Source organism: Crocuta crocuta, unplaced genomic scaffold (assembly GCF_008692635.1).
Source record: "Crocuta crocuta isolate KB4526 unplaced genomic scaffold, BGI_CrCroc_1.0 scaffold170, whole genome shotgun sequence".
Classification (NCBI taxonomy): domain Eukaryota; kingdom Metazoa; phylum Chordata; class Mammalia; order Carnivora; family Hyaenidae; genus Crocuta; species Crocuta crocuta.
The window spans coordinates 5,105,190-5,131,731 of record NW_027527853.1 but is presented as its reverse complement, the minus strand read 5'-3'; the positions used below and the strand labels follow the sequence as shown (position 1 = coordinate 5,131,731).

General features: G+C 34.4%; 1 protein-coding gene across 4 annotated transcripts in view; it reads right to left on the bottom strand.

The window, feature by feature from the left end:
* Positions 1-26,542, bottom strand: part of LOC144244414 (protein FRA10AC1) — a 52,338-nt gene that overhangs the window by 1,317 nt on the left and 24,479 nt on the right. For all 4 annotated transcript variants that reach the window (XM_077779705.1, XM_077779723.1, XM_077779712.1 and 1 more), the window contains 6 exons: positions 18,734-18,779; positions 16,327-16,440; positions 14,817-14,859; positions 12,328-12,446; positions 6,993-7,031; positions 960-1,038 (listed from right to left, as the gene is read on the bottom strand). In XM_077779705.1, coding sequence (XP_077635831.1) covers positions 960-1,038; positions 6,993-7,031; positions 12,328-12,446; positions 14,817-14,859; positions 16,327-16,440; positions 18,734-18,779 — 440 coding nt within the window. The remainder of the gene's footprint in view (positions 1-959; positions 1,039-6,992; positions 7,032-12,327; positions 12,447-14,816; positions 14,860-16,326; positions 16,441-18,733; positions 18,780-26,542) is intronic.

The window sequence follows — 26,542 nt, the reverse complement described above, 5'->3', positions numbered from 1 at the left end:
TATTAAGGTTACAAAGAATTCTGGATTATGAGGGCCTTCTTAGGATTTACTCAAGTATCTTCACTGCCTGAAAAGATGAGCTGATCATAAGACCTATTCTGTCATTTTCAGCTATAAAGCTCTTCAATGGGAAGTTTTACAGTTGAAAGTTTAGTCAATAGCTTGACTAGGATAGCAATATTTTATTCATAGTAATAACTTTTACACGAGAAATTATTTGGCTGAAGAAAAAAGTTAAGGTCACAGAATAAAAATAAAAGAATATTTAAAAAAAAAAACCTCTTTCCAACACACTTGAATTCTATTACACTGGGAACATATCCTAATTAGAAAGATGTTTTGTAATCAGCTTAAATTAGTGAATAATGATGGATTCAATAGGTATCTTTCCATTATGAGCCAAAATGCCTAAAAATGGGACTAAAATTTATTGAGCACTTAGATTTGTAGATATGGCACAAAGTGCTTTCCATTCTTTATTTCATTAAATCTTCACAATAAATTCTTTGCAGTAGGTATTATTTTATCCTCTTTTAGGAGATAAAGCTCTAGTGCTGAACTTCCCAGTATATGACAAAAGCTATCTTTGGGGACTAAGGTGGTTGTTAGCAATTTACCCAGGCATATCTTCAAGGGGCTCTCCTGTACAGATTTATGATAATCAGAATATCATGAAGAGGCTGCAAAGACTCTGGATTCTAAGCAAAGACCAGAGAGGGCCATCTGTCAAGGTGAGCTGAAGAAAGATTTACTCACAGAGAGGAAGCTGGACAAGTTAGCTGTCTATGGCCACAAACAATGACTAGAATTAAACTCTGATGTTATCAGACTAGAGAGTCCTTGGAATTAAACAGACATTCATGCTAAGGTTTTTCATCAACTGTTATCAAGAACAGCTGTGGTTGCAGCTTCCTAACTGACGTAAAGGGTATGCATTATCTATTAATATCAGGACTCACTGTGATTTTTCATCTGTCTCTGGTACGGGACCCTTCCAAAGTTCAGATTCTGAAGTACCTTCATCTTCATCAGAGTTTCCTGTTCATTTAAAAGAGATTTTTAAAATGTGTTATATTTAAAACATGTTTTGAACTACCCATCAATGCAGTTAATTAACTTCAGAGTTAACTACAATTTAGCTTCAGCTTTTATGTCTCTGAATACATAATTCATTCTTCCGGGCAAATATAATTCTTTTCAAAAATAAATAAATAAGCTGAGATATACCAGAGTCTCAGCAAAAAGACCAAGGAAAGTCTCAAGGGAAACTTCCTAAGTTACACTGAGTTAAAGTAGTGATTACAATATTAACACTTATAAAGGAATGATCTCTTGCAATATAATGGTCTTCCCTTTAGTTTCTTCTTTCTATCAACATATAAAGGACACACAGGTTAAGAATTTTATAGAGAGATGGGGCACCTGAGTGGCTCAGTCGGTTAAATGCCAACTTCGGCTCAGGTTATGATCTCGCGGTTCATGGGTTTGGGCCCGTGTAGGGCTCCGTGCCGAGAGCTCAGAGCCTGAAGCCTGCCTCAGATTCTGTGTCTCCCTCTCTCTCTGCCCCTCCTCCGCTCACACTCTGTCTCTGTCTCTCTCTCAAAATTAACATTAAAAAAAACTAAAAATAAAAAAAGAAGAATTTTATAGAAGAGTACATTTACCTTAGGATTACAACCTCAAGAATTGAACTAGTGTGTAGGACAGCTAGTTAAATTACAAAAAAATATTGTCGGACGCTTTTAAAATTTAACACTGATAAACGATTGGGACCTCATAAAGATTAAAAGCTTCTGCACCGCAAAGGAAACAACCCACAAAACTAATAGGCAACCAACGGAATGGGAAAAGATAGTTGCAAACGACATATCAGATAAAGGGTTGATATCCAGAATCTATAAGGAACTCACCAAACTCCACACCCAAAAAACAAACAACCCAGTAAAGAAATGGGCAGAAGATATGAACAGACACTTCTCCAAAGAGGACATCCAGATGGCCAACAGACANTAAAAAAATAAAATTAAAAAAAATTAACACTGTTTAAATTAATTAGAAGAAGCCAGTTTCAAAGAAACAAGCATACTCATACACTGTTAGGAGTAAAAATTCTATAAACTTTTTTCTTGAGGAAAATTTAGCAATATAGATTGGTGTAAAATGTACATACACTCTGACCAACAACACTGCTTTTAAGAATTTAATTATTTTCTTAGAATAAAATAAGCACCTGAGATACATGTACAAACATATTCACTGTATAGTAACAACAAGAAATGAAAACAACCTATATCCTCTCCAGTTAGGGATTAAGGGTTGGTTAAATTAATACCATACAGCTGTTAAAAAAAAAAAAAACCTTAGCATATCTATATGTATTACCATGGAAAAATATCTGTCCTATATCAAATTTCTTAAAAGTTACAGAAAGCCTGCATGGTATAATACAATTTGTGGTTACATATACTGTAAGTCTGTAAGGTCCAAACAAACTTTAACAGTCATTATATTATCTGTGGGCCTGGGATAATTTCTACTTTAAGCATTTCCAAATATTTTATATTTTAAACAATGATCATGTATTGCCTTAAAAATCAAAACAATGAAGATACTTCTATTTTTAAAAATACAACAAAATAGACATGTTTCATATAAATCACCCTATGGGGTGAACCAAAAATTATCAAATACTGAAAAACACAATAAAAGTATATGTCATATAGTAATTTTAATAGCAACTAGTTCCTCTCCAATAAGTTAGTCTTAAAGAACTGACACAAATTTGGCCTGTCAATACAGAATGTCCCTTAGTTAAACACACACAAAAATAAAACAGCATTGATTTGCCACAGTGGTTTCAGCCTTTTACCTGTTGGACTTTGATCCTTGAATCAATATGCATATCTAAACTTTGGTTCTAACGGAGTCTATTCTAGCACAAATTCTGACAAAAATGGCAAAAAAGAAAAAAAAAAGGAGAGAGGTTGTACTTTTAATGATCTACATACAAAGACAATAAAAGATGATAAAATTATAAAGCCTTGGGAACAAGATTCCCACTCAGTAACAACTAGCACTGAAACTGTCAGGGTCCCAAGCCAAATATGAGAGAAAAAAGAACAAAAGTCTTCTACTATTATTTTTATTTTTTATGAAAACTCACTAACATGAGATTAAAAAGGCACAGAAAAACTAATCAGGCCTAATAGTTAACACTACGGTGTTACCCTGTTAATGTCATCAGAGAACAAAACCTACAAGGTATTTGAAAATGGGCAGCTCATCTCCCAGTCAAGGGTACTTCCCAGAGGCCAGCTTTCCTACACCAGTTTTCTGACACCAGACAGTCCAGTTTTACTAAAAGAGCAAATCAGTTTAGAGTATTATAAAATAATTTACTTTGAAAGATAACATGCTAAAAAAGTGACCCAATACTGTTAGAGAATCAAATCCAGACGACTTTACTACATGACCTTTAGCAACCCTACGAATCTATAATATTCTAGTTCCCTGACAGTGGCAGTAATTAGAAACCATCCTATGGTAACTGCTACAGCCTGCCAGAGGTGGGAGGGGCACTGCTAAGGAAATAACAATGAGAAAAGGCAATACAAAATGGTACTCTTGTATCAGTGTCAAAGGTAAGCAGCAGTTATTAGCAAGTGAAGATCAAAATCACTGACTCTCTGTATGAGATCTTGGAGGTCTTTAATCTAGCTCTTATCCAATGATTCAGTCTCTTACTGTAGTATCTCCACAAGTGCAGTCCAATCTATGCTTAAACACTTCACTACTGCCTGAAGCAGCCCATTCCCCCATTCCTTTCTTCAGATAATTCTAATTGACAAGTTTTTCCTTAAATTAAGGCAAAAATCTGTCTCTGGGCAATTTTCTTCCATAGATTCTAGTTCTGCCAAATAGTAACCAAAAATAAGTCTACACAAAAACAGTTTTACAAACATCTACATTTTCTGTGTCTAACTCCTTATCCCTTCTCTCCCAACCCTTCACTTTTCTCCAAACTAAACATCTGTATTGCCTTCAACCTTCTTCCTATGACATTTTCAAGTTCTGTCAATGCCTTGGTTAATAATCCATTTTTGACCTACTTTAAGTTTTCAATGTTTGTTTTAGAATGTGTTACAAACTGCATACAATTTTCCCTATATTTTGAATAATGAAAACAGATCTGTCATCTTGGTTTTTCTAGATATTATATGATGCCTAAATAACTTGGGCTTACTGAAGAAGTGGCAAGTCTCCAATTATGATAACAAACGGACAGGTCAAACTTTTATAGACTTAACTTTTGATTTGACCAATTCTAAAGAACAAAACCCAGAATCTGTTTAATGTCTGGTTTTCTTTCTCTTCCCAAACAACAATAATAGCTATAGGTTATCAAGAACTTGCTTTGTGTTGGACACATGCTTTATATGTGTATTGTCTCATTTGGCTCTGATAATAAAAAAAACCAAGTTAAATCTCTTTATACTCATTTTACAGATAGAACTGAGACACAGGTCAAATCATTTAATAGATTTAATCATTTAATAGATTTACAGAATGTATCTGCCAAAATTTGGGTATAAAGAGTAGACTTACATTTGATTCACTGATGAACAGTTACTGATAATACAAGTAAAAGGGCACAGACTTTGTAGAGTTATGAATCTGTGTTTAATCCAGCTCTGCTATTAACCAATGACTAAATCTTAGGCAATTTATGTAAAATCTCTGGTCTTGGTTCTCCTGTCTGCAAAATGAGACATTATATGTCCATTATTAAGATTAAATGAGGTAACATAACTAAACCACTTGCCATTGTGGCCGATAGAGTAGATAATCAACAAATGCAAGTTAAAATTATTTTTCCCTATAGAAATTGGGATTTTCTTCATGGATTTGGTTTTAATAATCCATATGTTAAATGGCAGTAAAATGGTAACTGAACATTATCCAAGTAGAAGTGAAAAATATTTCTACTATTTATTTATATATTTTATATATATTATATACATATTTTATATATATTTATTTATACTATTTATTATTCTANTCCCCCATATAGCAAAAGTCTTTCAGCATCATGACTGGCTATGTTCTGGAAACTGTTACTATACTTTCTCTAATTTAGGAAAAGGGGCTACACATCAATGAGGATCTACTTGGGGAAAAACAAAGATCAGTGCTTTAGAACATTTTAAATATGCTGAAAACAAAACAGGTATCAGCAAAATAATTTATAATAAGTATGTTGTATTCCTAAACTAGAGGAATGCTTCCACTGACACTTCCTTCTCCATTAAATCTTTACACAGCAAATATCTTAAAACCTCTTTTTCTATTTTTCCCAGGTGCAAAATTTCTGATTACTGACCACTTAAAAATTCTCCTTCAGAATTATATTAAGGGGCACCTGGGTGGCTCAGCCAGCTAAGCATCTGACTCCTGATTTCTGCTCAGGTCATGATCTCATGGTTCGTGAGTCTGAGCCCCATGTCAGGCTCTGCATTGAGAGCAGGGTGCTCCACCTGGTATTTTCTCTCTCCTTCTCTCTCTGCCCCTCCACTGCTCTCTCTTTCTCTCTCAAAAATAAATAAACAAACTTAAAAAAGAAGAATTAAAATGCTCATAATATTTCTATTTGAATAGTGGGATTTGGAGTAATTACAAATTTTTTTTACTGATTTTGTCACAGTAAATATGTATTACTTTAAATCAGATAAAAACTTACCATGGGGGAAGGGAAGGGGAAAAAATAGTTAACAAACAGAGAGGGAGGGAGGCAAACCATAAGAGACTCTTAAATACAAAGATCAAACTGAGGGTTGATGGGGGGTGGGATGGGGGAGAAGGGAAAGTGGGTGATGGGCACTGAGGAGGGCACTTGTTGGGATATGCACTGGATGTTGTATGTACGTCAATTTGACAATATATTTTAAAAAATCAGAAAAACTTAATTCTTAAGTTTATAAATTTCTAAGCCTAGAAGTCTCAAATTCCTGAATTTCTATAAAATAGGCTTAAATAAATTAGATATGCTATTTGAACTATACTTTATTGTTAGCCTAACCCTACTGCAATGTCTTTAAGAAATTTGACACTGTATTACTACTGAGATGCCAAGGCTACTGTTTGTTATATCACAGATGGATGCCCCATATGAATTTACAGGAGAGTCTGCTCTCAGAACACTGCCTGGAAAAAGATGAACACACTACATATGATTATATGGGTACAATTAATCATTCTGCTGGTGGTTTCCTTCTTTGGTTTGATTGTGTAGAAGAAGAGTGACAAATGTGTGATCTACCTTTGTAATTATGTAGGACTTTTTGGTAAATATTTGTCTAGCTTTATTTTCCTATTCTATCTTACTTATCCCTTATTTTGATTTCACTTTTAAAAATCTTATTTTATTGTAAGTTATTTAAATGTTTTTTGGAATGTCACAGGGAAAAACAATAAAATTTGTGGCAAATAGTCAATGAATCCAAGCTGGTTTGATACAGTCAGGTGAAAACCACATTACTTATTTAAAAACTAACCAGTAGTAGCAAGATGCCAACATTCTACTTTTCATACACAAACCGCACATTTCATTTGATCACTCGAAACCATGAAATAACAGAGATAATTCAGTCTCATACAATATAAGCAACATTTCTTAAATTGTAATCCACTTCCCCAATTTTTCCATTCCACTCTCATCTCTTTTTCTTCCTTTATATTCCATAATGTGAAATTAAAGTGTGTATCCATAATATTTACTGAAAAAAAATTTTATGCTCTTCCATTTTAAAAAACTTTAAAATGTTTTAAATTGGGGAAGAAATCATAGACTCCTAGCACTTTTTCTTTGATTCTTCTCACACAGTACAAAAATAAAAAATAATATATCAGAGCAAGTCACAATTGATGGGAAACCCAAACTGTAAATAATCTGAATCTATATATGTGTATTAAATAAAAAAATACTTAATACTTACTGTTCACAGAATTTTCTGATTCCTTTGAGGATGAATGCCCTGAAAAGAAAACAGCATTGTTTTGTTAAAAATCATTTTGCAACAGCATAACAGTTATAGTTGTGACCAGAATTCTTCCCAAGAGTCTAGTTTACTTTATATTCTTACAGAAAAGCACCTTACTGCATTTGAATCTTTCATGTTTCGCAGACTTATGTTTCTAATTAAAGTGTTAGAGTCTTTTAGGCAGAGGTATTTTATGCTTGAAATATACAGCACAAAGCTTAAACAAATAATAAACACCTCAAAAAAACCACGAAAATATTAACTCGTTTGTATTGTTTAAAAAAAAACTCTCACAGATTAACTCTAATATAATCATATTTTATCTATAGTAAGATGTTCAACATCGGAAAGCAGTTTACAAATAAATACTCATTTTTCACAATGCTTTTTCATATACAGATGAGAATTCTTAGTAACTGAAATCCACACCAAATATTACTTCATAAAACAAACATTTTCAGTTCTACAATAGTCATCCAGTGAGGGAAACAGAAAGAAAAAAGTACTAAAAATCTACTAGCATAATTTTTAAAAATCATAACTCTACAGAATCTTCTGCAATAAGACCAGAAGGGAAATAATTCTGAATGAAGACTGATAAATCAGAAAATGGCAGATAACAGGTGGAAAGTAACAAGTCCGCCAACCTCCTTGGATAGGAGATCTCATAAAGCAAAGGAGATACATAAATGGCCCCTTTCAGGCCCAATGAAGAGGGTGTCACAACCACAGAGTAACAACTCCACAGGAAGCCAAGGCCTGGACTGTAGCAACCACTTTAGGTTATTGTTTCTTTTCTTTTCTTTTTTAGGTTGTTTCTTCACTCCTATTTCCTACTTATCAGAAAGCAAATAAAAACATAGCTAAGCGGGCAACAAATGAAATGATTCCTCTCTGTCATATGAGGAACACAGTACTGGGTTCCAAATGTCTATAGGTATATTAAAAAAAAGAGGTTAGCTCGCTTTGGAGGCCTAAAGACATATCTGGAACCAAAGGGAAGAAATTGTAGGTCTGGGCTAAATTAGTTAAGGAGAAACCTGCTAACAATTACAACTAACCAAAATATAAAATAATATTTTGGATGGTAGTAAGTTCCTCTTCCCTGGAGGTGTCAAAGTGAAAGCAGAATAAGTACTGATATAGAGCAGTGCAGCTCAAATTTTATGATGCCTATGAATCACCCCTGAACTTAACCTGTACTTATAATAATTCAGGAGATCAGGAAAGGTCCAAGACTGTGCATTTCTAACATGCTCCCAAGTGATGACAATACCAGAGGACCATATTTTAAAAAGAAAACCACACAGTATCTTTTTGATCATGATCCCAGGGCTGATCTCTGATGTTCCTTTCAATGTTGAGAACTGTTTCACTGATTCACTCACTCACCTAACATTTGTTGAACACCTACTATGTGGAGAAAGCACTGTGCTTAGAAATTGGATAAAGAAGGGGCGCCCGGGTGGCTCAGTTGGTTAAGCATCCGACTTCGGCTCAGGTCATGATCTCATGGTTCATGGGTTCGAGCCCCACATCGGGCTCTGTGCTTACAGGTAGCTCAGAGCCTGGAGCCTGCCTCAGATTCTGTGTCTCCCTCTCTCTCTGACCCTCTTCTGCTCATGCTCTCTCTTCCTCAGAAATAAATTTTTTTTTTTAAGTTTTTTTTTAATGTTTTATTTATTTCTAGGAGAGAGAGAGACAGCATGAGCAGGGGAGGGTCAGAGAGAGAGGGAGTCACAGACTCTGAAACAGGCTCCAGGCTCCGAGCTGGCAGTCAGCACAGAGCCCGACGCGGGGCTTGAACCCACGAACCGCGAGATCATGACCCAAGCGAAAGTCGGACGCTTAACCGACTAAGCCACCCAGGTGCCCCAGAAATAAATTTTTAAAAATTAAAAAAAAAATTTAAGAAATTGAATAAAGAATTAAATAAGTTACATTTCTTAACAGAAAACACATTAGTTCAAGGGTGATATGTATTTCCAAAGGAGAAGTACAAGGTGCTACTGAAGTGTTTAACAGGGACCTAATCTTGCCTGGAGGTGTGGAATGAAGGGTGCCGGGAAAGGTCTTCCCAGGAAAGTGAGCTTGGGGATTGACTGGTAGTGGTGGGAGGAGTAAGATCTTCAACTTTCTGCCAAGATACTCTACCTAAGTACTGTGTTCTGCTCAGACCTGTCAAAGCAGACTGGTCCTCAAAGTCAAGCTATTGATCTTTTTATATTTTTTTCTCTATCCACTGACTCAGCAATCTAGCTATCCAATTATCCATCCATCCATCCATCCACTTACTTAACATTTTGTATGATAGAAACCTGACACTATGGGAGCCAATGGGACCACAAAAGGAGAACACAGAAAGAAGAGAAATGATGTGAGAGCCATAGGCAATTCCCAACACCTAAGAGTAAGACTGAGGAGGACCTATAATCAAGAGGTGTAGAAAGGCCAGAAAGACAGGAAGAAAATCAACAAAGGAGATTGTTTTGACAAGTTTTGTCAACAGTTCAAATGAGGCTGAGATAGGGGCGCCTGGGTGGCTTAGTCGGTTAAGCATCCGACTTTCGCTTAGGTCATGGTCTCGCGGTTCGTGGGTTTGAGCCCCGCGTTGGGCTCTGTGCTGACTGCCAGCTCAGAGCGTGGAGCCTGTTTCATTCTGTGACTCCCTCTCTCTCTGACCCTCCCCTGCTCACGCTGTTTCTCTCTCTCTCTCTCTCTCTCTCTCCTAGAAATAAATAAAACATTAAAAAAAATTAAAAAAAATAAAAAATAAAAAAATAAACAAAAAAACAAATGAGGCTGAGATATTAGCATTTATTATTATTCAAGTTTGGGCCAAATTACGGTTGTCTAGTTATAAAGTTTCACATCAAAGTCAAGCTAGCTCCAGATGATCCCAGATACAAAGATATTACAGAGTTCAATATGGTTTTCCTAAGTTTGCTAAAATCCTGTCATTTTTTGCTTTATGCCACAAAAGTTGAAAAAAACTAACTATGTTTTGTGCTCTCTGCTATCAGGTGCTCTGAATAAAGAATAAATCAGAAAAAGATCTCTCAAATCTACTCTGCTTTCATTCTCTATCCCTGAAGTTGTCCTGAAACAATCTTTAAAGTCTTTCATTTTCTCATTCTTTCTTACTTTCACCTTAAAGGTGCTGGGATACAGCAACGAACACAGCAGACGGATACACAGCCCAGACTTGGGCTTTTATATAACTGTCACATATGTAATGAGGAAAAGTTCCAGTTCTATAATGTTGATGGCATTATAATTGGAGGTATTAATTTAAATTCATGGTCAGGGATGGAATGAGGAAAGGATCCCTAAGGAAGTGACATTTAAGCTTAGACCTGGAGGATGAGTTAGGATGGCACTGGGTGGTAGAGGGAGGGGTTAGAGAGAGAGGAAGGAGCATCTCCACAGTCCCTAAGAGGAAAGAAGTTTGGCATTGTCTAGAAACTGAAAGGCTGTGAGAGTGGAGTGTGAAAGTGAGATGAAGCATGATGAGAACCACAAGTTTTGTATGCTGGGTCATACAGAGCCTCTGGGTTTTGTGCAGATTTTGGTTATGTCCTAAGAACAATAGTAAATCACTGCTTTATGGAGAACGGATTAAGGGGAGGGCATGCGGGATAACAAGACAGTGGCAGAACTCGTGAAGAACAATAATACGTCAGTGGTCTAGATGAGAAAACATGGTAGTTTGAACTAGGGTAGAGAGAAGTTGAGAAATATATACTCTGGGGGTAAAACTGACATGATTTGGTGACTAATTAAACATAAATAATGAGAACAAAGAAGGCAACTTCCAGATATGATTTTAGGCTGACAGAGGTGTCATCTATTAAAATATGGAGCACTACAGGAAAAACATCTGTAAGGAAGTTCTGTGTGTAATCTGAGTGTTCCAACCCCATACCTGACCCTGAGTATCCAGATACCTGTCTGCTTTGAAGGTACTAAGCTTTTACAAGGTAGGGATTAGTTCTTCTTTAATTTGGGATACATAGTGAGTAACATGGTATCATACTATGATATGAATACAGTATTATATAATAATGAAATCAACAAAACCCTCAAGTATGATACATTAAATATTTCTAAAACAAAAATTTTTTAAAAACAGAAACAGAATTTTCACATTTACTAACATTTATTTTGGAGTTTGGAAATGATTAAGATAGACACAAAAAGGAATTCTGCTTCAAATACCATTTCTCAATAAACCCGCAAGAGTATTTTCTTCTCACCATCTATCAATTTCACCAACTCTATTAGTTGGTGACACTATATGCTTGAATATGTTATGATTCACTAGAAAAAAAACTACATGTAAGAATGAAACCTATTTAATAATCTTCAGAGCTGGAGCAAGGGAGCCCTCTCCTGTCCAAGTATTGTGTTAACATTTGGCTGAAACTAATATAATCTTCCATTAACTACATAATTTAAATTCAATTCACTCTAAGTTATAGCCAATTTGACTCTAAGATGGACTAAAAAATAAACTAGCAGTAACCTTCATAATAGCTAACTGTGTACCACGCATTGTGCAAACAGCTTATCTTCATTATCTCATTTCAACTTCTGAACAATCCTATGATCCAGGTACTACCATCATGACCATTTTACACATGAAGAAATTAAGGCTTAGAAAGCTTAAGGACTACTGAGGAAGAAGTAAGTGATGGATGGATTTGAATTTAACAATTATTTACTAAGAGTATGTGAACAGCACGATGCTAGGTCCGGAGACACATATGTATCAAACTCTATGATTTCAAGAAGCTCATAAGCTAGTAAGAAAATCACAAAGGCCAAGGTAATTGAAATCACAGTGTTATAATTTTATACTGACTTACGGATTATGTACTGTTTGGCAGTGTTCAAAGTGCCTTTCACATTCTTACTTGATTCTCCACAATAAGCTCAAAGAGCAAAGAAGCCCTTTATTCATATCATCCCTACATATATGAGGAAAGTAAAACTCAAAAAGTTCATGGACTTGCCCAAGGTAACAGGTGTATGAGACAAAGTCAGGAAGAAGAATGCTGTTTACAATATTATTACCATCTGCCCAAAATGAATTAAAAGCCAACTTGCTTTCGAAACCCCTGTAAATTACTATAAATTCCTATCTAATTTCCCAACTAGTTTCTTTTCAACTACTATAAAACAGAAATCTAAATATGTTCACCAATTAAATTCTACATTTGACACATATAGCAGATTATACTTCATGTTAAAAAATGTGAGAAGGTATTATATTTGAATTCCCTTTTACCTTTTTCTTTTTTCTGAGAAGTCTCTTCTACAGAAGATAATCTGGATTTTTTATGTGATGACTCTTCACGATCTTTTTTGGTTTTGTCCTTTCTTTTTTTTGACTTGACTTCTTTCCTCCTTTATGTTGAACAATATAAAACTAAAGTTAACTTTTTCAACTGACCTTTATGAAAAATAAGAACCAATGAGCAAAACAGTCAAATCAGTTAAACTACTTATTCTTATAATGTAATTTACATAAGGAACCCTTAAATGAGTCCATAAATATTTTAGGTTAGTATATTAATTAAGACAATTTTGAATGGAGCCTAAAATTCTAAGACAAATTATTTTTTATAAGTTCCGTATACAAATTTTAGTAAGTATAAATCATAGTTTTACTCATTTCCTCCTTTTTGTTTTCTATCATTTAATCATTTTTTAATTACAGAAACAAATGTCATTTCCCTCCACATAATTCGTATCTACCTATACTTTGAAAAAACACACAAAAGACGAAACACTATAACAGTTCTAAACTACCTGTTAAGAAAAAAGGAATACGTTAAAGGCATAAAGGAATGAGGATGGAGGTGCTTACTTTAACTCAAATGTCTACTTTAGACCATTTGTCCTTTTATAGCTATAGCTTCATCTCTTCTAGGCCATGTGTACAACGCTGTTGGTACCATGGCTGGCAAATAATTGATTTTAACTGATTAAGAAAGGAAATACTAGATAGGAAAAGGTGATAATGCTAAAATTGGGACCGGGAAAGAGAAGGAAGAGACAACAGGGGATTAGTTTCAAGAAATTTACTCATGAGACCTTCCAAATTAAGTTACTTAGACCAAATGCCATAATACTTTTTAAGGCAGTCACAACTTTCTGCCTTTCCTAAGAATCATTTCAATTTTGAAATGAAGCTCGAAAGTCAAGGTAAAAAAAAACCCTCTGGTATCACTGATGGAGAGGGGAAATAAAGGTTAGGCTATTCAAATAATCTAAAAATTCTGCTAATTTCAAGAATTTAAAAATTATTATTTAATATTTTTTAATAACTAAAATACTAGATACAGCACATTTATAGCATAGCTGATTTAAAAATTAATATACTGGGATGTCTGGGTGGCTCAGTTGCTTAAGCGTCCGACTTCAACTTGGGTCATGATCTCGCAGTTTGTGAGTTCGAGCCCCACATTGGGCTCTGTGCTGACAGCTCAGAGCCTGAAGCCTGCTTTGGATTCTGTGTCTACCCCTCTCTCTGCCCCTCCCCTGCTTGTGCTCTGTCTTCCTGCTTTTCAAAAATAAATAAATGTTAAAAAAAAATCTTTTTACCATACTAACATGCATATTTTATAAAGCTGCAGAATCTCATTGTTAGACTTTCAACTTATTCAGGGCTTGACAAATTCACAATAATGGCAGGTCACAGATTTTGTCTGAACATCCTCAATGCCAGGGACCTCTCTATGCTTGACTTAGCATATGCCAGACACTATGTCAAGCACTTTATAGGCACTTTTACCAGTGTATCCTTAGCATCCTCATTTTTAGAGGTGATAAAATTGAGTTTTACAGAGGTTACTTTTTTTTAATGTTTTTTTTCTGTTAAAGACAAGTTTATTATTTTATAACGCTGCAGTTTATTTTTTTAATTCTTTTTCTTAAATAGTTTATTGTCAAGTTGGTTTCCATACCTTTTTTTAATGCCTATTTACTTATTTTGAAAGAGAGAAGGGTGGGGAGAGAGAGGGAGGGGCAGCAACAGAGGGAGAGAGAGAATCCCAAGCAGGCTCTGCACTGTCAGGGCAGAGCTCGAGGTAGGGTTGTCTCACAAACCGTGAGATCACCACATGAGTCATATCAAGTCCGGAGGCTTAACGTTTAACTGAGGCACCACGGTGCCCCCTAGAGCTTAAGTACCTTGCCCAACACAGATAACTAGTAAGTGGAGAAGCTGAGAGGAATACACAGGGGGCTGATTTCCAAGCCCATGAGCTTCTTGATATGTACTGCAGACTGCAGAACGTGGATACTCCTCCCCCACTGAACATGACAGCCACATTCTAGCTCACTCAACAGGAGCCTGATTTTGACATTTGAAATGAGAACAGAGGAATATAATTCCTTTTAAGAATGACAAACTCCAAATAAAACACTATTTAAATGAGACAGAAGTATCACTTTATGAAGATCTGCTTTATAATACAGTTTCCAAGAATATTATGGCATCTGAACACTGACTCCAAACTAAACATTCTAACATCTATCTACCACCGTGTATGGGCCCTCACATTTAAAACTGCTTGGCTACAGTACGGCAAGGCAACCTTCCAGTTCCCTGGTATATGTGTATGGTGTATCACACAGTAATGCCACATATTCTACACAGTCAATTAATTAAACCATCAACCACTCAGGTCTACATTTAGACATTCAGTGTAAGTTAAGTGACTATTCAAGACTAGAAAACAATAACAACAGCATTTTAAAAGATAATATTACCTGTAATGAAAATTTAATTTAAAGGAACATTCTTGGCATAATCCTAAAAAAAAAAAAAAAAAGTGACACCACTGAAAGGCTGAATTAGAATAACTGTACTGCTACTCTACTTTTAATATCATACATTCTCATTCTTCCTTATATACCTTTACTATAAGAGGGGAAATAAAGACTCTGAAAAAAACAATTTGATTCTCTCTACCTCAAAAAATGGCTCTGGGGGTGCCTGGGTGGCTCAGCCGGTTGAGCGTCCAACTTCAGCTCAGGTCATGATCTCATAGTTCGTGGGTTCGAGCCCCACATCAGGCTCTGTGCTGACAGCTCAGAACCTGGAACATGCTTCAGATTCTGTGTCTCCCTCTCTCTCTGCCCCTCCCCCACTCATGCTCTCTCTGTCTCAAAAATAAATCATTAAAAAAATTTTTTTTAAATGGCTCTGCACAGTAAAAAGGGTATTAGAATGCTTGAGACATTGAAAATATTCTAACATTACTTTAGAAAAAAGTACTGTCAATTTATTTTAAAAGCAAACTGTTTTATACATAGCATTAATGAGTGCCTCATAAAAAAGATATCTAATAACAACAGTGTGAGTATAGTCACTTCCTCTGAAGTCTTCTAAAAGTTTTCAAATAACAAATAGCATTTCAAAAAGTTCCACAGTTGTGGGCTCTTCTTTTGTCTTGTATAGACTTAATTTCAGCTCACACCAGCTGTCTTATCCCCATGAGCACTTCCAGGAGGGACTTCTGCTCTGGTGAGCATTAAGTAGCACATGAGGAAATTTTTGACTTCTGTATGGAGTGAGCAGAAAACTCTGAAGCACATTTATTTAGGACCCAGGTACGGTAGATGACATGACAGGAGAAGAAGCTGACACAGAAGACTAGCTGAGAGAGAAGAGAAGAGAAGAGAAGAGAAGAGAAGAGAAGAGAAGAGAAGAGAAGAGAAGAGAAAGGAAATAAAGAGGGAAGAGAAGAGAAAAGAAAAGGGAAAAGAGAAGAAAAGGAGGAATGACAGATTCTAAAACATGCATATTACGAGAGGCTGCTGCATTCTGGGGTATAACCTTAAGCTTTTAAGACTGAACCATTACCCTCCTAAAACCTTTTCTTTATTGACACAAAGAGAATGTATTTATTGTCCACACCATAACAATACGGCTACTAGGTAATGAGATTCTATGCTCCCTTTTCTGATACACCACATCTCATTGTGCATTGGTGACATTCTCACATTAATGGGAAGAGGTCTTAACTTTACAAATTATCAGTTTCTATCTGGCACTAGAACTGTTTCACCTAAAATGTCACCATAATGCCAGCAATATAAAAATTTTATCTTCAAAAGTTATCTATCACTTTGGTAAGCTCTCAGAAAAATGAGCACTTCCACAATGATACATCAAAAATTTTTAATTAAACCTTAAATTAGCTTATATATTTTTAAATCTAAGCAATTAGATAAACTTTGAAGAAAGTGATTATATCCCCCCCTAAAGTCAACTTACTTAATTTAACAAGTGCATTTCTCTTTTCACCATGCTCAACGTAACCAAAATTAACTTCCCAACTCTTCAAGTCTTCTTTTTCATCACAACATTTATTTCCACAGAAAAACTGGCCTGCAAAAAAGAAAGGAATATTAGCTATGATAGTTGGTGACAATATTGATATAGAATATTAATATTAATCTGGAATTACTCCTGAAATTTAACATACATAAATTCTAATTCTAGCAAGTCAGCATTAAAAAATAACTGAGTGTAATAACTATAGAATGCTCAACAAATGTGTAAAGAAGTATTAAATCAAAGAGCTGAAGAAAGCGTTTAAAAAAAAATCAGTCGCAGAATTCTTGCTCAACAGATAAACTGTTTAGATCAGAGTTTTACTAACTCCCTGTTAGGGAATCTTATACTTCGGAAAATGGAAGTACTAAAAAAGTATACTCAATAATAATACCCTAAAAGAATAAATATATTTTCCATAATACATGTATTTATACCTTGGAGAATTTCTTTTAATATTTAATAATAATTTTTAAATTGATTAAAATTCTTATTTTATTTAACCGACTAAGCCACCCAGGCGCCCCTAAAATTCTTATTTTAAGTATTAACATTATGCCATCTATATTAAGTACCAGCATAAAATGGCATTTAAAGCACGTTTTAAAATGGTAGTACTCTGAGATGAAGCAGAATAAGTAGAATAATAATGCTCTACATTTTAGAGTTATTTGACACTAAAATCAACACATTATCGTGTCTGCTGTATATGAAAACATTCTGCAAAACAGGACTGATAATGACGATTCAAGAGAAAAAAATGAAAGAAACTACGCAACTACTATTTACTTTTACAGAAGATGAACCTTCTACTTGTACAGTAAAAAAATAATTTATATCTCAATAATTTGTACCAACAGGAACAAATCTCAACTTTTCATTAAAAAGAAATTACTGAAATGAATTTTGAAAATTATCAGTCCAAAGAACCTGTAACTTTTCTAAACTGGCATTTTTTACTCATTCTAAATGAATACTTCATGAAATGTATGTTTAGTAATGGCTCTATTGTTAAAACAGCAACAAAATTATAATTCTAAATCATAGCAAAAGCTTTCTCTCACCAACTAGTCCTTTTTTCACTTATATTAGTTCAGAGAATGCCCATCAATTTTTTAAAGGCAGCATTACTTACCATCACCTGAAAATTCCAGTTAAAAAAAGTAGAAAATTTTAAAACTGAAACATTTCAAAATTTTTCATTGTTTACATAAAAACATAAACTAAAATGCAATACTAAGAAAAGTTAAAAAATAGCTTTAAATTTATTCTTTTTCCTTCTTCTTTAGAGTATCTTCAGGGCTGATCCTTTATCTAAAGAAAAAAGTGTCCTACTCTTTAATTTTGTTTTATTGCATATCCAGTTTTATACTCCACATAGACATCGAATTTATGGAAGATGGAAATGATCCACAGTGATGGCGTCGATGTTTAATCATCCTAAAGTGCAACCTTTATTTTTAGTTTAAAGGTTTTTTTAAAGTTATTAGTTTAAAATAATTTCCTAAATGCTCCTTTGTAGCTTTCAGAAGCATTAACACCTCAAAATGCAATTATCAATAAAGAGCTAACTTTACAGCATGAAAGACGATAAAGATTAATTTTTCAGAGACTTATGAGTAGATTACAACAATGCATTAAAAAAGCATTTAATAATTACCTCCCAAATGTTTGATCTTTTGCTGTAAGACTAAATATTTGGTCTCAATCTCAATGTCATCCCAAAATAAGAACTAGCCTATCCAAAAATCCCATTAGGTTCAAAGTGATAATCTCTACTTTCAAAATGTGATTAGACTGAAATACAGTAATACCAAATCATTCTTCCAAAAATTAACTTAAAAAATCCTCAAGTATTCATCCTTTACTAGTTTAATTCTTTAAACATTTTTGGAGTGCCTGGGTGGCTCAATCAGTTAAGCATCCAACTCTTGATTTCAGCTCAGGTCAAGATCTCATCGTCCATGGGCTCAAGCCCCACATTGGGCTCAGCGCTAACAGTGTGGAGTCTGCTTGGGATTCTCTCTCTGTCTCTCTGCCTCTTCCCACTCATATACTCTCTCTCAAAATAAATAAACAAACTTAAAAAAAGTGTTGTTGTTTTTTTAATTTTTCTACTTCCACTCTATCAAATGTTCTAAAACCAAAAATTCTAGAAGTAAAAATCAGTAAAACATTATATTTTGACCTTTGCTCATACATCACAAATATGTTGACTGTAATTTTATTTTTATAGATAAGCATTTATTGTATAAATTAGGAATAATCTTACCAAATGACTTCAATTCAATAATATAACAAAATAACTTTATCCTATTAAAAAGTAAAATTTCAAAAAAGGAATTACCTTTTCCTGAAATTACTTCTTTTTCTACTCGCCACCTAAATCCAAACTAATGAGAAAAAGATTACATTTATGATAGGATAAATTTAAACATTATTTAAACTGTATATACATCTAAACACAGAGCCAACAAATAACATAATGATACTTACCAACCTGAAAAGCAAATCTAATTCAACAGCAGGGGAATATGGCAGGGGAGTAGGAGGACCTTAGGCTCCCCCTGTCCCATGAATACTAGTAGATAACTATCAAATTATCCTAAATACCTGAGATATCAACCTGAAGGCTGACAGACAAACTATGTAAAATATGATACTATATACCTAAAACATAGGGAGAAGAGGAGTGAACAATAGATTCAAACTTAAACCATCAACTTAATAGAGACTGTAATATATAAAAGATGTTATATCTAAATCTAATGGTAACCACGAAAAGAAAAACTACCAATAAATATGCAAAGAATAAAGAGAAAGAATTCCAACTATCCCACTAAAGAAAACCAGCAAACCATTTATGAGAGAAAGACAAGAAAGGATCAGACAAAAGAAACAACCATAAAATGAGTAATAAAATAGCAATAAATACATATCTATCAATAATTTCACTGAATGTAAATGAACTGAATACTTCAATCAAAAGACATAGGGTGAAAGAATGGATAGAAAATCAAGACCCATCTATACATTGCCTATAAGAGACTATTTTATTTTTATTTTATTTTATTTTTTTAATATTTTTATTTATTTCTAGGAGAGAGAGAGAGAGACAGCGTGAGCAGGGGAGGGTCAGAGAGAGAGGGAGTCACAGACTCTGAAACAGGCTCCAGGCTCCGAGCTGGCAGTCAGCACAGAGTCCGACGCAGGGCTTGAACCCACGAACCGCCAGATCATGACCTAAGCGAAAGTCGGACGCTTAACCGACTAAGCCACCCAGGCGCCCCTATAAGAGACTATTTTAGAACTAAAGACACATGTTTTGAGGATGTGCGAGGTGAGAAGATAGAGAAACATTTATCATGCAAACGGATGTCAAAGAAAGCCAGAGTAGCAATACTTGTATCAGAAAAAAGACTTTAAAACAAAGACTGTAACAAGAGACAAAGAAGGACAGTATATATTAATAAAGAAGACAACCCAACAAGAAGATATAACAATTGTAAATATTTATGCACCCAACATGAAAGCACTCAAATACATAAAACAGTTATTAACAAACATAAAGGAACTAATCAATAATAATACAGTAAGAGTAGGGGACTTTAATACCCCACTTACATCAATGGACAGATCATCTCAATCAATAAGGAAACAATGGCTTTGAATGACACAGATGGATTTAACAGATATATTCAGAACACTGCATCCTAAAACAGCAGAATTACGCATTCTTTTCAAGTGCTAGTGGAACATTCTCCAGGACAGATCATATATTAGGCCACAAAACAAGCTTCAATAAAGTCATAAAGATCAAAGTCATACCATGCATCTTTTCTGACCATAATGCTATAAAACTAGATGTCAACCACCAGAAAAAATCTGGAAAGACCACAAATATACAGAGGTTAAATAACATGCTACTAAACAATGAATGAGCCAACCAGGAAATAAAAGAACTGAAAAAGTATATGGAAACAAATGAAATAAAAACACAACGGTTTAAAACCTTTATTAAAAAAAAAAAAAAAAAAGGGAGTGCCTAGGTGGCTCAGTAGGCTAAGTGTCTGACTTGTAGTTTCAGCTCAGGTCATGATCTCACCGTTGGTGGATTCAAGCCCCACATCAGGCTCTGCACTGACAGTGTGGAACCTGCTTGGGATTCTGTCTCTCTCTCCCTCTCTCTGCACCTCCCCTACTTGTCTGCTCTCTTTCTCATGATAAACAAACATTTAAAAATAAATACAAAAATAAATAAATAAAACCTTTGTGATGCAGCAAAAGGAGTCTGAAGGGGGAAGATTACAGCAATATAGGTCTACCTCAAGAAGCAAGAAAAATCTCAAATAAATAACTTAACCTTACACTTAAAGGAGTTAGAAAAATAACAAATAAAACCCAAGACCAGCAGAAGGAAATAATAAGATTAGAGCAGAAATGATATAGAAACTTGAAAAAACAATAGAACAGATCAATGAAACCAGGAGATGGTTCTTTGAAAAAAAAATCAATAAAATTAATAAATCTCTAGTCAAACTTATCAAGAACAGAAGAGAAAGGACCCAAATCAATAAAATCACAAATGAGAGAAGAGAAGTAACAACCAATACCACAGAAATACAATTATACAAGGATATTATTAAAAAAACATATGCCAACAAACTAGACAACCTAGAAAAAATGAATAAATTCCTAGAAACATATCAACTACCAAAACTGAAGTCAAAAGAAATAGAAAATTTGAACAGACTGATAACCAGCATAGAAATTCATTCAGTAATAAAAAAAAAACTACAAACGAACAAAAGTCCAGGACCAGATGGCTTCACAGGTGAATTTTACCAAACATTTAAAGAAGAGTTAATACCTACTCTTCTCAAACTATTCCAAAAAATAGAAAAAGAAGGAAAACTTCCAAATACATTCTATGAAGCCAGCATTACCCTGATACCAAAACCAGATAAAGACACTACAAAGAAACAGAATTATAGGCCAACATCTCTCATGAACATTGATACAAAAATACTCAACAAAAATACTAGCAAACCAAATCCAACAATCCATTAAAAAAATCATTCACTACAATCAAGTGGGATTTATTCCTGGGTATCAATGTTGGTTCAATATTCACAAATCAATCAACATGATATATCACATCAATAAGAGAAAGGGTAAGAACTATATGATCATTTCAATAGATGCAGAAAAAGCATTTGACAAAGTATAACATCCATTCATGATAAAAACCCTCAAAAAAAGTAGGTTTAGAGGGAACATATCTCAACATAATAAAGGCCATATATGAAAAACCCACAGCTAACATCAATCTCGGTGGGGAAACCTGAGAGCCTTTCCCCTAACTAAGGTCAGGAACAAGAGTGTTCACTCTCACCACCTTTATTTAACATAGTACTACAAACAACAAAAAGAAATAAAAGGCACCCAAATCAGTAAGAAAGAATTTAAAATTTTCACTATTTCAGATGACATAATACTACATATAGAAAACCTGAAAGACTCCACCAGTGAACTGCCAGAACTGATAAACGAATTCACTAAAGTTACAGAATACAAAATCAATGTCCACAAATGTGCTGCATTTCTGTACATCAATAATAAAGCAGTAGAAAGAGAAATTAAGACATAATCTTATTTACAATTGCACCAAAAATAATAAGATACCTAGGAATAAACCTAGCCAAATAGATACAGATGAAAGACTTGCATTCCAAAACTATAAGACACTGATGAAAGAAATCGAAGAAGACACAAAGAAATAGACATTCCACACTCCTGGACTGGAAGAACAAATATTGTTAAAATGTCTGTACTACCCAAAGCAATCTACACATTGAATGCAATCTTTATCAAAACACCAACTATATTTTTCACAGAACTAGAACAAACAATCCTAAAATTTGTATGGAACCACAAAAGACCCTGAGTAGCCAAAGCAATCTTGAAAAAGAAAATAAAAGCAAAGCTGGAGGCATCACAACTCTGGTTATATTACAAAGCTGTAGTTATCAAAACAGTATGGTACCCACACAAAAATAGACACATAGATCAATGGAACATAATAGAAAATCCAGAAATAAACTCACAATTTTAAGGTCAATTAATCTCTGACAAAGCAGGAAAGAATACCCAATGGGAAAAAGACAATCTCTTCAACAAATGGTACTGGGAAAACTGGACAGCAACAAGCAAAAGAATGAAACTGGACCACTTTTTTATACCACACACAAAAATAAATTCAAAATGGATTAAAGACCTAAATGTGAGACCTGAAACCATACAAATCCTAGAAAACAGCACTGGCAATAATTTCTCTGGCATTGGCTATAGCAACTCTTTTTTTGGATAGGTCCCTTGAGGCAAGGGAAACAAAAGCAAAAAACTATTGAGACTATATCAAAATAAAAAGCTTCTGCATCATGACAGAAAGAATCAAAAAAACTAAAAGGCAATCTATGGAATGGGGAAGATATCTGTAAATGACAGACGTGATAAAGGGTTATTATCCAAAAAATAAAGAACGTACACAACTCAACACCCCAAAACCAAATAATTCAATTAAAAATGGGCAGAAGACATGAATGGGTATTTCTCTAAAGAAGACACACAGATGGCCAACAGACATATGAAAAGATGCTCATCATCACTTATCATCAGGGAAATGCAAATCAAAACTACAATGAGATATTACCTCGCACCTGTCAATATGGCTAAAATCAAAAACACAAGAAACAAATGTTGGCAAGGATGTAGAGAAGAAGGAACCATCTTGCACTGCTGGTGGGAATGCAAACTGGTACAGCCACTCTGGAAAACAGTATGGTGGTTCCTCAAAAAGTTAAAGATAGAAATGCCTTAATATCCAGCAATAACACTACTGGGTATTTACCCAAAGAATACAAAACCTAATTCAAAGGATACATGCACCCCTATGTGCATGTATTTACATGCAGCATTATTTACAATAGTCAAGATATGGAAGCAGCCCAAGTGTTCATCAATTGATGAATGGATAAAGAAGATGTGATATATATAAATACACACACACACACACACACACACACACACACTACAATGGAATATAATTCAGCCATAAAAAAGAATGGAATCTTGCCATTTGCAATGCCATGGATGGAGTCAGAGAGTATTAGGCTAAGTGAAATAAGTCAGTCAGAGAAAGACAAATAGCATATGATTTCATTCATGTGGAATTTAAACAAAACAGATGAACAAAAGGAAGAGAAAGAAAGAGAGAGGGAAGCTGAGAGGGAGAGGGAGGGGAAGGAGGAGGGGGAGAGAGAGGGAGGGTGGGAGGGGGAGAGGGGGAGAGAGAGAGAAAGAGAGAGAGAGAGAGAAAGAGAAACCAAGAGACTCCTAACTATAGAGAACTGATGGTACCAGCAGGGAGATGGGGAGGGGGATAGATGAAATATGTGATGGGGAGTACACTTGTGATGGGCACCAGGTGATTAAAATAAAAGGTTGAAAAAAAAAAAGCAAACTTAATTTTCAACATGATACCTTTTTTTTCTTATAGAGAATTCCAGGTCTTTAAAAATACATTTGAACAATGTTAAAGAGCAATCTTTACTTTTAAACTATCTATTAATAGGTACAGGTGGTAGGCCACAAGATACCTACCTTAATAAAAAATATATATATTGTTTTATGCCACTGATGGGAAAAAAAGAGGTTATGGTACAGTGAATAGGCAATATACTACAATGCAAAAGAGTTGGATTTATCTACATTTTAGGTATTAGCCCCAGTGCTTAATAGATTATAATATTGGACAAGGTATTAAATATTCTTGTGCCTCAATTTCCTCATATGTAATGTAGAGATAATACAGTTCTTACTTCTTTGGTTTAAGAAGTTTAAATAGGATAGTACACATAAAGTGCTTAGAGTAGTACATGGTACATAGTACCCCAGGGGTTAGCAAACTATGGCTGACAGACCTGCTGCCTATTTTACAAATAAAGTTTTATTAGAACACAACCACAACCATTTATTCATGAATGGCTCTTTCCCCACTGCAATGGCAAAGTAATGAACAAGAAAGAGAAATGGGACCATCTGGATCCCTAAAGTGGAAAGGTGTTAAACTTCCTTCCAGATTCCTAAACATAACTTTGTATTTTAGCTAAAAATAATTTTTTCCACTGTCTTTTTAAGATCTTTCATATTCACATACTAATTTTCTGAAATTATAGTAAATTACTTAGTTTTCTATTACGTTTACTATAATGGTTAAAAGCTCAGCTCTAGAATCATACAGACCCAGTGTAAGCTCTACCATTCACTAACTAGCTCTGTGATCTTTCTTCTCAGTCTATATCCTTTGTATGTATTAAAACCCCAATATTATAGGTTGTTGTATTAAGAGAGATAATCCAGATTAAGTGTTCAATGCCTGGTTAACTTTGCCTATTTTGTTTTTTATCACCTATTATTTGAATTAGGCAATTTTGTATTTTAAATGCAAATGAGGGCTCAAAATATTTGAAAATATTCTCATTAAAATCTAATAAAAATAAAATCTCTCCAGTCTAGGAAAAAAAAATAAAGCATTCAAAATAAGTCTGTTTAATTCTATTTTTAAGTCCATACATGTATGTGAGGATTGCTTGTCATCCAACATCTATGTTAGGATGTCCACTGAAGCACAAATGTGTACAATAGTTTCCCAACTTTTTCTCCCATTCATTAATCTATTCAACAAATAATTATTAAGCAACTACTTACTGGGCCTGGCACTCTGCTGAAGATATAAAATGATTATTAAAATTGTGCCTGTCATCAGGAAGGTTATAATCTTATAGAGGGATAAAAAAATGTCACAAATACAGTCCTACTAGTTAGTTACTAAGGATTTGGTGCTGAGCCGCCTCCTCTTACTCTACCTTCTAGCACAAAGATATCACACATACAAGCAATAAGACAGACACACCCTAACTTCCTGAGTACACAAAGTTCCATGACATCTACCTGGACTTCTATGTAGAAGAAAAATAAAATTCTATCTCATTTAAGACAGTGTTATTTAGGAGTGCGTCAGTCCTTCCAGCTGAATCTAATCCTAACTGATGCAACAATCCAACCAAATTCTCAATGATGAAAGGGAAGAAGTAAAAGGAAGGGAATAGGTGTGTGGGACAAAGGCTGGAGCTCACTAAAACTGCCCCATCTACTGTATATATTAGGCACTGAGCTAGGAGCTGATTTTTAAAAAATGAATAAAACACTGTCTTTGTATAAATAAAACTATGAAAAAATGCATCCTGGCAAGAAAATCAAAGGCACTACTCAACTTTTTTGAGCACTTCAAATGTGGTATGCCAAAAAAAGTCACTTTCCCCGTAGAAAAGATCCCCGTCATGTGTATGGGGAGAGGGGTATATAGGAAATCTCTGTACCTTTCCCCTTTATTTTGCTGTGAACTTAAAACTGCCCCTAAAAAATGAAGTCTTTAAAAAAAACAACACATCTGTCTCCCTCCAAATTTCCTATTTCTGATTTCTTACTTGGATTTACCTCATATCTAACTAGTCATCATGTTCTAATAGGAAAATATAATTTGTTTCAAGATTATCCTCTTTCAAGCATGATTTCCAGTAATATATTGTGCTTTTTAAATGGAGAATACAAATATTTAATATTGATTTATGTACACTTTCTTCCCTCAACTATTACTATAGGTGGTTTTTTTTGAAGGGCAGTCACTACAGTGACTGTTTTAATCCACTATAACTTGCCTATTCCTTAATAAATACTGAAAAACAACAAATGAGTCAGCGTTGAAAAAGCTGCTTTATTATGTGGTCTTAGAAAGATTTATATTTCACATTCAACTTGCAGTTGAGTAACTCCAATTGTTGTGATGCCTTTTGGATCTGATGTGATCAATAACTACTACAGAGGAGAGCTAGTTCCTAAGAAACTGAGGAAGTCTTTCGGATATATGACATGCATTGGTTTATAAGCAGGGTTGTAAAAATAGATACTATTACCTATAAGATTCTGTGAAGCAAGACACTACTGAAAAAAAAAAATTAAACCAATCATGATTCTGAGATTTAACTGAAAAACAACTTCTTATAATACATAAATCTAAAACAAATTTTTAAATAGC